Below are 14330 nucleotides of genomic sequence, written 5' to 3' on the forward strand. Positions count from 1 at the left end.
GAGATAGGTATGGCAGTTGTCGTGGGTTGCTGTGGACGGAGTGTCCAGCTACATTAAAACTTGAGTCCTAGTGACTTTCTTTCATGGCCAAACCCCCTTCATTTAATATTGATTATATCATGTTTTCACAAAATCCGTCTTATGAAAATGAATCCTTGCATGTGTAAGCTTGGTTTTTCCACAAAAGTTAAACTTATAGTCGTACCTTTCTCAATATTGTGTGCATATATTTATACCCCTTGATGTAAGGCAAGGGTTGTGATTTGCTGAGTATGTTTGTACTCACCCTTGATTATGATTTCAGAGGAAGATTCGTACTTCATCGATATCGACAGTGAGGCTGACGAATAAGTCTTGGTTGCGTCCGCATCTGAGTTGCCTGTGGAGTGGTATGTTCCACATGCTAACCATGTTGTGCCCTCTGGTGATGTGGACTATGTTGCCCGTGAGCCTTTGTGTAGCCTTAATAATGACTATGGTATCATCTATTGTAAGGCTTGTATTTAACAGCGACTGATTCAGGGATTGGTATAATAAAGTTTTAAGCACGGAGGATAACCCGGGGCGTTTCACTATTGCTATCTACTGCTATGTGAATCAGAAACGTGAGGTCTACGTGGTGATTCTACACTATTAGGTACACTAGGTGTAGCCATCCGGTGAAAACCGGATTAATTTATTATTCTATCTATTATCTAAGTTGAAGATAAAGCCTAATCAAATATAATCTAATTAAAGAAATTATACTAATTAACCAGTTGAGAGGTGGTTACTAGGGCTTCCTATGGGTTCAAGTGCTTATGTGTCAATTTCCCTATTTTCTAGCATTTTTATCTAGTTAACATGCATTTACTTACTGATTATTCTAAATAAGCTACTATTTATCCCAAAGAAAATTACTTTTAATTATTACCTACACAAATTAAACTATCATAAACTAGTCATTAAGATTTCATATATAGCCTAGGTTATGGTTATCTAATTATCTACAACTAAAACTACTATAAAACTAGCTAAAGAGTTAATTCTAGATTTTTGGCAACGCATAAACGATTGAAACAAAGCTTGATACTGATCAGTAAAATAGCTTGTGAAATTTCTACCACTAAATGACTCAAGCTGTACTTCAATTGTTTGGACATCCCATTCTTACATTTTGAATGAGTAAGAAATATCCTCACCACTGCCCACAGACATAGCCTGAAGTCAAATGATTTTGCAGATATTAACTCGCAACAAATTAAGCTTGACAATGTTTCAATAACTGAAGGCTGAAGCAAGTACCATCAGCAAACTTGGGATCACTGCGCTGCTTAATTTTACCATGCCTGCAGTCAGATCGATCGGATGATCCCTGGTTGTCGAGACCTGAACGCACGTCTCCATCCGTGCAGGTTCCTTGCTGGACGGACGGCATAATTAAGAAAAACTTGGGCATGGCGTATGCCGGTTGCCTCAATCCTCGGCGAGGGGTCCGGGATGGTGCGCGGCGTGCTCCGGTTCGCCCGCGATAATGCGCCGGGGATCATCTTCATCGACGACTACGAGGTGGACGCCGTCGCGACGGGCGCCGACCGCTAGGTGCAGCGCGTGCTCCCAGATCAGATGGACGGTTCGACGGCCGCGCGGACAGCTCTTGCGAGTGTTCACGGCGACGAACCGCGCGGACGCGCAGGACCCGACGCTGCTGCGGCTGGACGTACGGCAAGGTCGAGTTCCCGCATCGGCATCGATCCTTGCTTCTTCCTCCTCGTGATCAAGAACAAAGGCCGTGGGAGAATATTCTTGCGACCGCCGGCCGCCGCCTTCTTGTGCTTGTGCGGCGCCGCGGCACACTGGATGGAGCTCGGCGCAGCACATCGTCCAGGGAACGGCCGTCGATCGCGCGAGGACCGTGGAAAGGTCTCGCGGCCTGCAACTATTCACGTCGATCTTGCCGCACGTGTCTGATCCAATGGCTACGAGAGACCAAGGGTGGTCGGTACCTCGTGAACGAAATAACGACCACCCTAGGAGTCGGGCGTTTGTTTTCTCGTCACCGCCGACATCGCCGAAAATCGCATGCAGTGTCGTTCAGTAGCTACTACGGGCTTACAAGGATCGACATATATACACGATCTTCTTCTAAAATGTCATGCAATTAGATTCATATGCCACGCCGCGCGACAAACACAGTCACACGAATAGCACACCTTGCACGCATCGCCGGTCGATGCTTCGTGTTCACGCGATACAACCTGCACTAGCACACGCGCATTAATCCATTCCCTTTCTACTGCTAGTTAACTTGTGCTTAATTCAGCGGCGCCGGCCGCCGGCGAAGAAGGCGAGTGCGCCGACTAGCGGCGCGTTGGTGTAGGTGCTCGGCTCGGCCTGCGCGTAGTTGTCGCGGCTGTCGGTGAACCCGTCGCTCCCGTCGGGCCCGCCCACGACGGCGCCGACGAGCACGTTGGCGTCCGGGTCCGCCGAGTGCAGGTACCGGAACCCCTCGTCGCAGCCGATGCGCGCCGGGTGGTCGCGCACCGACGGCATGGACGCGCCGCGGTGGTGCACGTGCCGCGGGTACCGCGCCCCGAACCCCACCATGTACGACATGCTCGCCGGGTTCGCGCCCAGGATGTAGTCCACCTGTTTCTTGGCGATGGAGACGAGCGTGGAGGGGGAGACTGCGGTGGCGCCGCAGGAGACGGCGCCGCCAGTCGAGGCGAGGTACTTGGCGTAGGTGAGGAGGAGGAAAGCGGTGGACGTCACGTACTGCATGTTGCTGTCCCCTTCTTTGAACAGGAGCCCCCCTGCAGTTTGGTCAACGGAATTCGCAGTTCATCCTGCTGTACGAGTCTGGAATCTGAACTGATCCTAGAGACGATCTCGCTGATCTCACCTGGTGTGTACTGGGACTGGAAGCCGTTGACCCCCGGCACGAGGGAGCAGATGTAGTTGTCAGTGTGCGCCTTGTACAGCTGCAGCCCGCCCATCCTGCTCTGCAAAAACTCCCTGGAGAGGAGGACCTTGGTGCCGACGCGCTTGTCGTCCCAGCTGAAGGTGAAGTCGTCCTGCTCGGCGCCGAGGGTGTGCCCGTTGGAGCTGATGTACGACATGTACACGTCCGCCGCCGCGGCGCCCTTCCCCTGCGTCGTCGCCAGGTGCAGCCACGACGCCGCCCACAGCAGCTCGTCCTGCATGATTACCAAAGTTCTGTTCCAAATCAACCCGACCAAAACAGTCCATAAAGATTCCGCAGTTAGTAGCTAATCAGCGCTCAGCAGAAAGAGCATGCATGATTGGCCTAAATGGATCCAACTGAACTGAAGCTGCGACGCCATTGGTCGCCAAAAGCTCAGAACAGGTTCAGAGAATGTCTGTCCGTTCCTCGGAGCGTGCAGGGTCGCATGTGCCACCTCTGGGCCGGCCCTGGGCAAGGGCAGCAGGGGCGATAGTCTAGGTCCTCAAAAGTTAGGGCCTCAATCTAGGTATGTATGTAGTATATGACCTAACATATATATATATATATATATATATATATATATATATATATATATAAATAAAGAGAGAGACTATGGCTCAATCTAAGCTCCCAGCAGAAGAAGTCCATATCTTTGCTTGTCACATTGTCGCAACCAACGAACAAGATGATGGATAGCGCGTATGGCCGTGGCTAATCCCTCTAATTTCTCCTCTCTTTCCGAAAATCGAACGCCACAATAATTATCTTACAATCTCCACTTATGTCACCGTAATTAATGGAGGAGAAAATTTTAATTTCATAGATTTCCGATCTACCTGGCTTCAGTTACTTCGATTTGCAACGACTCTACTCTATAATCCGTCAATTAATTGTTGCATACAAGGTGCTACTTCTTTCCCTTCCTATTTGAGAACAACACTTCACCTCTTTAGTAATTCATCGGTCACCGGAGTCCAAAGTGTGGAGGTGAAGCTAGAACCACTTGGCAAGAAAGGGATTGCCGATTGCCGATTGCCGTTGCAACTTGCGAGTTGTGATGTCATGTCAAGTTTTTTCTTAATTGTTTATTTTCATTAGTATCTAAATTATAGCCTTGCACTAATTTTTTAAATAATTTGATTTCCCTTTTTTAGGTAATTTCCCAACTATGAAATATACCATGGTTGAAGTCTTCATCTTCCTATGGTTCCAGATGTTTTTGTTTCTTATCTAATTCTTGTATGATGCGCTCCTTTCATGCTTTGGCTACTATAATATTCTCTAAAAATACTGTCATTAATGCTGTAATTTTTATTTCTTAATGTATTGTCGTTGTGACCAAATAATGTTGTTAAGTGAACGTCTAAATGTACCAGATATTTGATTTTTAATTAAAATATGAATAATATTTTTCTCTGTGGGGCCTCCAATTTTTTTGGCCCCAACGCCGGCCCTGCTCTGCTGCCTTCGCATGCGCCGAGGCAGCAGGTTTTGGATGTTACCGGCCTGTGCATGCGTGAGTGATCGGATCCTGTTCCTATTCGACAAGGTGTCAAAGCTAGGGACAGGGAGCTTACATGGTAGCCAGAGTAGGAGCAGTAGAACGGGCACGCCACGGAGCTGAGCGAGTCGCTGTACGAGCCCCTGTACCGGTCCGCGAAATCAAACACCTGCACCAGCACCACGACGACCACACCGACACGCAACCAGTCACAGGCGCCGCAGCGCAGTAGGCATGCATGCATGTGACTTGATGAGCTCGTCGGATTAATTACGTACCTTTTGCGCTGCCCGGAGCAGGTCGGAGGAGTAGGCCGGGTCGCAGGTCCGGAACACGATGGACGCGGCGCCAGCGCGGCCGCTGTCTCGCCGGCGACGTCCGACCCGGGCTTCTCGGGCGTCACCTTGTACACGCTGCGCGGGGTGTCCATGTCCTCGGGCCGCTCCCAGCACCGGTGGTCCTGGTACGGGTCGGCGACCTGGACGTAGAGCGTGTCCGGCGTCGCCGTGGCCGCCTTGAGCAGGTAGTCGGCGCCCCACCGCACGGCGGCCTTGGCGCTCTCACGTTGGGCGTGCGGCATGGCGTCGCCGAACTCGACGACGCTCCACGACAGCATGGTCACGGTGAACGCCAAGGGCAGGCCAAACTTGACGTTGTCCCCGGCGTCGTAGTAGCCGCCGACCAGGTCCACCTATCACTCTTACAGGCACCAGTGACCTTCCACACACAGTACAAGTGTCATGCGCAACAATGGGAGCTGAGCGATCATGCACCTGCGCAGCGGAGCCGTCGGAGAGGCCGGAGTCGGCGCGCCAAGTGACGCGCTGGTCCGGCGGCAGGTTGCCGGAGCGCTGCGCCTCCAAGAAGAGGATGGCCTTGTCGAGGGCGTCGGCGTAGTTGAACGCCGCGGCATTGTTGCTGCCGGCCGTGAGGCAGAGGACGGCAACGACACCGGCAAGGGTCACCGCGGCCTTGAAGGAGCTCATGGCCATCATTTAGCTAGGTGTGAGTGTGAGTGTCACTCGATGCTAGGTGCATGCTGTCAGGTGTTAATCCGGTGGAATATATATAGTGGAGGAGGAGGCCACGGAGAAGAATGGAGCTGGGAGAATGAAGATGAAAAATTAGCACTTTCAGATTTAATTTAATTTAAATTTTTAATATATATGAATAAGAATGGTTGCAAATAATCAATTCCGACCAGGTTTCCAACTAGCCCGATGAGCCCCAATTAGAGTTTTAAGTAGGATTCCGACGAGTCCCGACTATACTCGACTGGTTTTGTGAGAAGAATTTTGATAATATATGTAATATATAATAGATCACAATATCTAATATATAATATATCACAGTCTACGTACCCGACGACAGCGTGAGATACAGAAACCCTTATGATGTTAATGTAGCAGACGACGATACCATAGATGAAGTAGATCATGATGGTGTGGAGAAAACAGATCGTAAGCAGTTGCATCGAGCGTTTCCCAAAAACCTTATTCGTCTCTTCCCGTGCAGAATTCAAAGAGCGACGGGTTCCAAGACCTACTCTTCTGTTCATCGGTGCACACCGACGCAATAGGATTGAGTAGACTACATGCGGTGGGGGGGGGGGGGGCAGAGAGAAAATAGGCAAAACCTTAATGCATGTATATACTTTGTGGCGGCTGCTAGTGTATATATATGTATATGTATATATAAAGTAAGAATCGCGCGGTTGAGATGCGTCACGATCAGACTCTTATAATTCGAAACGATTTCTATATATTTATCTGTTTCCTCACGCACTAAAAAGAATAAATTACAAAAGGAGACCGCAACTACATAAGTAATTAGACTCGATTTCGACGGATCATTCACGAGCTGTTGTGCGCCTGCGCCCTCCGCCACGGCAAGGAGAGATGAGCGAGCGCATACATGCAGTGTGTTCTCTTAATTCTCTTATCCACATATGCTAAGTGGATGAAGAGACCAAAAGATACACCTCTACTCCACTTATTGGGCCTTTAAAATTTATTTAAAATTTTCTTAAATATATTAGCGAATGCCCGTATATCTAACAGGATAAAGACGGTGCATAACTGGTAGTGTACGTCAGTGGCACCGTGTGCTGCAAACGACAGGTATGGTAGTTGTTCGTTGGAAGCAACCGAAAAGGCGGCGTCTGTTGCGGGGGCAGAGCATGCGCATGGCGTGCATGTGGTCAACCGTGTAGTTTTAGGCAGGGATCACGGGGCGATGGATGGACCGTCGTGCTCCGGGCCGCGCCATAGATAGGCTTGCCGTCCGCTCCCGACCTTGCAGCTAGGTATGGACCACGATGACGCAAGCGACTTGTGAATCAAAAGCTTTCAGAATTCACAAGCGCAGCTGGTACGGATGACTGAAGTTTTATGCATACTGCTCTTGGTTGGAACTTGCAATTGATGGGTTTGCCATAGACTCTTCAGTTCCGCTGGTACATCCAAGCATAGATAGCATTTTCAGTTAACAGCCTAAGCATTTCCGACAAAACATGAAATCTCGCCTTGACATACATACATGTTCTCGCCTTGATCTACTGACATTTGTCTGGTTGTTCGTTTTTCCACCAGGGCATTTGTCTTGTCGCGCTTGATTCAAGTGTCAAATGCAAAGGCATCTCGAGCACCGCACTGTCAGCGTCGAGAGAGTGTCTCGAGTGCAGGCCGACGCCATTGACAGAAACGGCCGATCTGAAAAATTCTTGCACACGTCGCTGTTGCGAAAAATTCTTCTCCTACGACAGCTTGATATGCGCAGGCAATTCTGGCTTCTTCAGTCAGCAGCTTAACTTAATTACAGGGGCCGGTGATATCGATCCTGTCGCTGCGCGCGGGCAAGAGGCAGGTGATTCGGCGGCGCAGTTACTGGCGGCGTGAATCCGGCGTCTCCTGCGTCCAGGCACGGGATTGGCGGTGGCTGCCGGCCGACCGCCGGGGCAAAGCGCAAAGGCAGACGCATGCATGGACCAATCGAATCGTTCCGCGCGCATGCGGCCGTCGCCATTCGCGGCCGCTTCAACTGCACCCATGAGCTCACGGGCGACCGCGCGGGATCCGAGGAGACGGCGACGGAACTGGAATCGGTGACTGCGCGAGGTGAGGCCCGTGACACCGATACCGTCCGGCGACGCACATGGAGTTTTTTTTATTTTTATATTTTTTAGTTAAAATTTAAATAAATAGATTCCCGGCGAAAATATTTACAAAAGTAGACGCCCACCGTCCTCTCAGAGGGCTGCAGCCCTCTGGGAGGGCGGGTACGGGTGCTAACCGCCCCCTGAGAGGACGGTAGGCCTAACCGCCCCCTTAGAGGGCGGCAAGAGGGGCTAGCCGCCATCTCAGGGGGCGGTTAGGCCCTGGGGGGGCGGTTAGCCCCTAGCCGCTCTCTCAGAGGGCGGTTAGGGGTTTTTTTCATGTAATTTTTTTTTCCATTTTATCCTATAAAAATATATTATTTTTGTAATTGAAGAAAAAAAAAAGAAGGGGTGTAAGGAAATTAAGAAATTAAATTTGGAGTAGGTTATGTAATAACGGGAGGAAAAAATCAGTAATTAGTAGTTGCAGCATTTTACGTGGGTATGGGGTGCGAACGAGGACAAACATAGTATTGAACACGTGGTGAAAACATTACAATACACTGTAACCACGACGACACGATGAGGAAACAAAGGTGGCATGTACGGTTCGCACTAAGACCTACTTATTAGTGCGTCGATCCTAATCATAACATGCCTTATGGAAGGAAAGTATGTCGGGTTACATTAGGTACTCTCTACTGCGTGCATCTAGGATACTTTCCCTTTCGGAGGGCATCGGGACCTGCCGCCTTAGCACGGCGGGCTCTCTCCCGCTTACTTTCCCTCTCAGCCTCTCGAGCCTGAGCCACGGTACGGTCGTGCGCCGCCTTCCTCATGCGCTCTTCTTCCTCCCGCTTGAGACGAAGTTCCTCTTGCTGTTGCTCGTACTCCCGACGTGCGTACGCTTCCCTTCTCCACCTCATGTTCATGTCGACCCACAGCTTCTGTGAGTCATTTTGCTCATTGTCGAGCCACTGAATAAAATCACAGAGCGGTGGAGGGGACTGAACAAATGGAACAAGATGAGCGGTTAGTAAAAGAGGGTGCGTAATCGGAAGAGATGAGGCGGATATCTGTTACCGTACCGGTCGATAACCAGTTGTTGCATGGCGAGGCTTGTCATACTCGTAGTTGGCACACATGAAGAAGAGTAGTCTATAGGTGTATGAGATGTCCTGCGACTCGCGGAGCTTACAAAGGTCACCACAGAAGCACATTGGTGGTTTGAGACCTTCAGGTACGGTAGTCCCCCAATGTTTCTTTGGTGGGCTCGATGGAGCTGAGGAAGACATTGCACTTGAGAGATATGAGAAATGAGCGATGCTTCTCTGTGAGGAGGTTTGGCAATTTATAGTTGGGGGAGGCAGGAGCATTGGATTCGCTCTTAAAGAAAGGAGTGAGGGCATGGGCGTAGCTGGCGGGAGGAGCATCGGATTCCATCTTGAAGAATGGGAAAGTTTTGTCGTTGCCCATGGTCAGAGATTCCACGTTTATTGGTACCCGTGTTGTCATTTACTGATTTGAAAAAGCTGGGTAATGTTGTCACATCTTGTTTAAAGCATGCAGCAGGAGGCATGTGTTGTCAAGTCATGGTTAAGTTTAGTGGTGTGGTCACTTGTTCATTGAACGTGTCTGAATATGAATTGCATTTACGAAATGCTAAGTCGACCATACAAAGTGAACGTGTCTGAATATGAAATGCATTTACGAAATGCTAAGTCGACCATACAAAGTGAACGTGTTTGAATATGAAATGCATTTACGAAATGCTAAGTCGACCATACAAAATGAACGTGTCTTAATACATATGAGCATATCACGAAGCGAATATGCATATGTTAGTTACAAAAAATATAAAATGCTACTCATGCCTCCCTCGTTGCCGTCGTCCGTGCGCCCCATCGTGGTCCCGATGCCGCTGGTTAACCCTCACGTGACCCCTGGAGTAGGTGAGGGGGTCAGGTGGGCCGACGTGTCTGGTAGGCCTAGTAGGGACCACCGGTGTCGAGGGCTCGTCGTGCGTGGGCTGGGTCCGAAGCGGTGCACTGGAAACCTGGGACCGCTGAAGGACGTCGTAGTCAGGTGTGCCCCCGAAGAAGTCACGGACGATGTCGTATGCGGTGTCGGGGCCAGCCTCATCCTCCTAACTAGGGTAGGAGGACTGTGAAGGCTCGGCAGGCGTCCATGTGTACTGGCTGGAGGGGCCTGTGAACAAATAATCACGTTAGATACAAACAATATGGTATTGAAAGTAGTAGTAAAAAATGTATAATTGTACCTGCGTGGTACGACGGTGCAGCAGAAGAAGGCCACGCTGACGTGCCGTAGTACGTTGCGGGGGGGGGGGGGGTAGGGTGTGGGGCCGCCGAAGACGGACCAGCCTCGTCACCGAAGTAACCTGAGCACAGTTCTAACTTATTTTGCTGAAAGTACTAGAAATTAGGAAGAAGGGTTCCCGGAGTACCTGACTGTGGACGTACAGGGCTCAATCTGCGAGGCTGCGTCGAGACTTGTGCAGACGGACCTAATGAATGTTTAATAACAATAAGTAAAGGATATTGATCAATATTATTCAAAAGTATAATTCGTACCATGTTGCTCGGACCCTCCAAGACGTGATAGAAGGGGTCGTGTGGGTGCCGACACTGAAGAACGTCGGTGCACGTCTGACGGCCGAGACGACTCGGCGTGTACACCACTCGTCCTGGGAGGTGGCCCTGCTACATCTGTGGTAGATCAGCAGGAGGTGAGCTTCAGGGCGCGTGTCGTCTTGTCGAAAACCCGTCTAATGAAGCTCGCAACATCCGACGCACTTAGGTGATGCCCTTGCCGGACGCGGTCCATGGCAGCTGCTGCATCCCTATTTACATCATAAATGATATCTGTCTGCGGATACGAACAAAAGTGAACAATTAAAGTATACGGTTATGTTCATTCAATATGGAGTACGGACTTCAAAAAGTGACTTACTGCTAAAGCGGCGTCCTCGTCCCAATGCACCGGTGTCGGTGTATCAGGAATCAGGGGTCCCTGAGTCCCGAGGCTAGGCCAGCCGTCCGCCACGTGTCACCATCCTGCGAGATCCCTCCTGCGGGATGAGAAAAATCTAAGTTCCGGGAGAAGGTGCTCGGGGCCACAGCCTCTGGTCCCCGAGCACCCCAGTTCCCCGATGACCCGTAGAGTCCAAGTACCGGGAAGAAAGTGCTCGAGGAGGTGCCCGCTCGCCCCCGAGTACCCTAGTCCCTCGATGGTCAGAAGAGCTAAGTACCGGGAGAGAGCGCTCGGGGGGCTGCGTGCGGCAGCCCCCGAGCGCCCGGTTCCCCGAGGGTCAGTACAAAAGTGCTCGGGAGAGAGTGCTCGGGGCTGCACGTGGCAGCCCCCGAGCACTTGGTTCCCCGAAGGATCGTTCAAAAGTGCTCGGGAGAGAGTGCTCGGGGCTGCACGTGGCAGCCCCCGAGCACTCGGTTCCCCGAAGGATCGTGCAAAAGTGCTCGGGAGAGAGTGCTCGGGGCTGCACGTGGCAGCCCCCGAGCACTCGGTTCCCCGAAGGTTCGCGCGAGAGCACCCGATGCCCCGACGACCCAGAAGGGCCCCCGAGGGTCCCGCCGACGAGGTGTCAACCAGCCAGAGGTCCAAGGTCACATTTAATGGGCATGCGCGGCCTGACATCCTGACATCCCCAACTGCTCCCGCCGCAGTGTCAGTCCCTGCCATGCTTTGACAGAGGGGCGTGGGGGCATTAATTGCACGGGTCCCGTCCCGTATCATCCGGTGTATCTCGGGATAACGTTGCCAGGATCAAGGCGTTCTGCCTGCCACCCTGCCCTGGCAGAGGAACAAGACAGGGTGGGCGCGCCGGGTGCCTCTGTGGCTGCCCGGTGGGCCCTCTCAACGGCGCCCGGCGCCGGGGTGTCCACAGTGACGGGTGGTCGGACGCGCGCCGCGTTTTTCCACCGCCCCTGTCACTTCGCCCAGAGGAAATGATGACGCCTTTCTCAGTCGTGGCGTCTTGGAACATGTGCCCCTTCTTTCCCGTTTGGTGTATGTCGTGGCCGGCGAGTGCATAAAAGGATGGGCGTACAGAAAGAAGAGCACGATCGAAAACATCACGGAGAAAGACGAAGACACCGGATTGACTCGGAGCAATCGACCGTGCCACACTTAGACGAAGAACACCACAAGCAAGCTTGAACAGAGCTAGAACAAGGGAGCCTCAAGCTCTCAGTTAGGCAATATATTCTTGTAACCAGACATATCCCTGAGGGATCCCCCTCAGGGAAGGATATTGCATCCACACAGGAGTAGGGTATTACGCCCCCGTGCGGCCCGAACCTGTCTAAACTCCGGTGCATTTATTTCTCCCTGCACTAGGTCGATCATCCCCCACCACCGGCCGTTGTATTTATTTCCACTCCCATTTATTTCTTCGGCGAACTCATTCAGGATCATCCCCCCGGCCGAATCTCTAAAAAGGGGTCTCTCGGGATCCCTGCGATAGGAGTTCACCCTCCGACAGCTGGCGCGCCAGGTAGGGGGGAACATCCCTGAATCTGTTCGTTTGTTTTCTTCCACAGGAAAAGATGGCCGGTGGGCACCGTCTCCAGCGTTCCGGCTTCACTTCCAGTGACGGAGTGCTGCCCGACGTCCAGGAGGCCCAGTCGCTGCTGCGTTCCAGCAGCAGCCACTATCTGCGCGCGCGGCTTTTCCCTCCCAAGGGGACCAAGGCGCTGGGCCCAGCAGGGCCGCCGCCGCCGCCGCCGGTGCACCCTCCGACCCCCAGCAGGTGGCCGAAACCCCGGTCGCCAGGTCCGCCTCTGGACAGCGCCGGGTGCCACTTCAGCGTAGACTCGCCTTTAGCGAGGCCAACCCGGGGAGCGCGCTGCTTGCGGCGCATGCTCTCCTCAGGCATCCGCCAGTCCAGGCAACGCCGAATACTCCGGAAGGCCGGTGGATCCAAGATGTCGTCGCCCTGGTCGGCACTGCTCGCCGCCAGGTGCTGGCCGTGAGTTCTCGCGCCATCACCCAGCGTGGCGCTGCCAAAACCGGCTCATCAACGGGCAACGTTCGCACAGGCCGGGGGGCCTCCAGGCGGAGTGCCGCCCCCCTGGCCGTATCCGAAGCTCGGGACCTCCGCTTGCGTCTCAACGAGCGGAGGGGCCACGAGGATGCCCGCGTCACTCTCGAGCGCCAGCGGGAAACCCGGCAGGAGGCCGAGGCAGAGGATCAGGCTTCCTCTTTCCCGGCCCACGATCACCGGGAATCCCCGGCTCGCCGGCATTCGCCACCAAGGACTCCCGCCCGCGCCGCGGGGTACGGCACCGGTTGCCGTGCCTTTACCACTGAGCTCCGTCGGGTCAAGTGGCCCTCCAAGTTCCGCCCCGAGCTGCCGGAGAAGTACGACGGGTCCATCGACCCCGTCGAGTTCCTCCAGATCTACACTACGGCCGTTCAAGCGGCCGGAGGCAGCGAAAAGGTGATGGCGAATTATTTTCATGTTGCCTTGAGGGGCTTTGCCCGTTCTTGGCTTATGAACTTACCCCCAGGGTCTATTAGCTCATGGGATGACCTCTGCCACCAGTTTGTGGCTAATTTTCAGGGCACATTCACGCGCCCCGGTTTGGAGTGCGACCTCCACGCCGTCAAGCAACAGAAGGGGGAGACGCTGCGGCGCTTTATTCAGCGCTTCAGCCAGGTTCGCAACACCATCCCGCGGGTGGCCCCCCACGCTGTCATCGTCGCCTTCCGGCAGGGCGTCCGCGACGAGCGGATGCTCGAAAATCTAGGTACGCACGAAATCGAGACCACTGCGGAGCTTTTCGCACTGGCCGATAAGTGCGCCAAGGCGGCGGAGGCCCGGGCGTGGCATGCTCCACGCCCCACCGCCGACCAGCCAAGTTCTTCCCGTTCCGATAGGCGGGAAAAGAAGAAGAGAAGAAAGCGTGAAGCCGCTCCTGTCGAGCCGGCCCAGGGCCCCGCCCATAGGCCGGCCCAAGAGCCTGACCGCTGGCAAGAGCGCCGGGGGCCGCCGACAGACGGCCCGCGCCCGCAAGGGCCCCGGCACCAGCTAGGGCACCGGCTCCCGCAAGAGCCCTGGCACCCGGCCGGGCTCCCGCTCCAGCGAGGGTCCCCGCTCCAGCGAGGGTCCCCGCTCCCGCGGGGTCCGAAACAGGCAAATGGTGCCCCATACACCAGACCAGATGGCACGATCTCACGGAGTGTCGTACGGTCAAAGGCCTCGTCGAGCAGCGCCAGAGGGAGCGCAACGAGTCCCGCAGGGGAGGCGACGCTGAGGCCGCCCCCGACAACGCCGAGCTCGGCTTTCAGGAGCCCGAGCATGCCGTCGCCTTCATCGACGGAGGCGTCTACACGCCTTCCTCGCGCCGTGGCATCAAGGTCATGCGGCGCGAGGTGTGCTCGGCAACCCCGAGCGAGGAGGCCGCCAGGCCCCTGAGGTGGTCGGACGCCCCGATCACGTTCAGCATGGCCGATCACCCCGCGAGTACTGCAGCTGTGGGGCGACTACCCCTGGTGGTGTCCCCCACCGTCTGCAATGTCAAGGTCGGCAGAGTGCTGATCGATGGTGGTGCAGGCCTCAACCTCCTCTCCAAGGAGGCTTTTGAAAAGCTACAGGTGTCCTCCAGGCGCCTAAGGCCGTCGCTCCCCTTCTGCGGAGTGACCCCCGGGCACTCCCTGCCCCTCGGGCAGGTCGAGCTACCCGTGACCTTTGGGAGTCGGGACAACTTCCGCACGGAGAACGTCCTCTTCGACGTCGCGGAGCTCCCCCTCCC

At 53.8% G+C, this 14330-nt stretch overlaps 1 protein-coding gene and 1 long non-coding RNA gene across 3 annotated transcripts; both read right to left on the minus strand.

Moving 5' to 3' along the window:
* Positions 1 to 2130: 2130 nt before the first annotated feature.
* LOC133920729 (endoglucanase 4-like) lies at positions 2131 to 5502 on the minus strand. The gene is given in 6 exon segments (XM_062365325.1): positions 2131 to 2792; positions 2882 to 3176; positions 4522 to 4614; positions 4724 to 4794; positions 4797 to 5136; positions 5219 to 5502. Coding segments are annotated over 6 exon segments (1515 nt in total). The 5' UTR covers positions 5441 to 5502; the 3' UTR covers positions 2131 to 2298.
* Positions 5503 to 9379: 3877 nt separating this feature from the next.
* Positions 9380 to 10319, minus strand: LOC133920730 (uncharacterized). Of its 2 annotated transcripts, XR_009910163.1 has the most exons (4): positions 10134 to 10319; positions 10007 to 10066; positions 9821 to 9940; positions 9380 to 9747 (listed from the first exon to the last, which is right to left on the minus strand). It is a non-coding gene; the product is annotated as an uncharacterized LOC133920730 (long non-coding RNA). The 2 variants fall into 2 exon arrangements; XR_009910162.1 differs by having other exon boundaries at positions 9382 to 9747; positions 10007 to 10319.
* Positions 10320 to 14330: the final 4011 nt, after the last annotated feature.

This window comes from Phragmites australis, chromosome 6 (genome assembly GCF_958298935.1).
Source record: "Phragmites australis chromosome 6, lpPhrAust1.1, whole genome shotgun sequence".
Lineage (NCBI taxonomy): Eukaryota > Viridiplantae > Streptophyta > Magnoliopsida > Poales > Poaceae > Phragmites > Phragmites australis.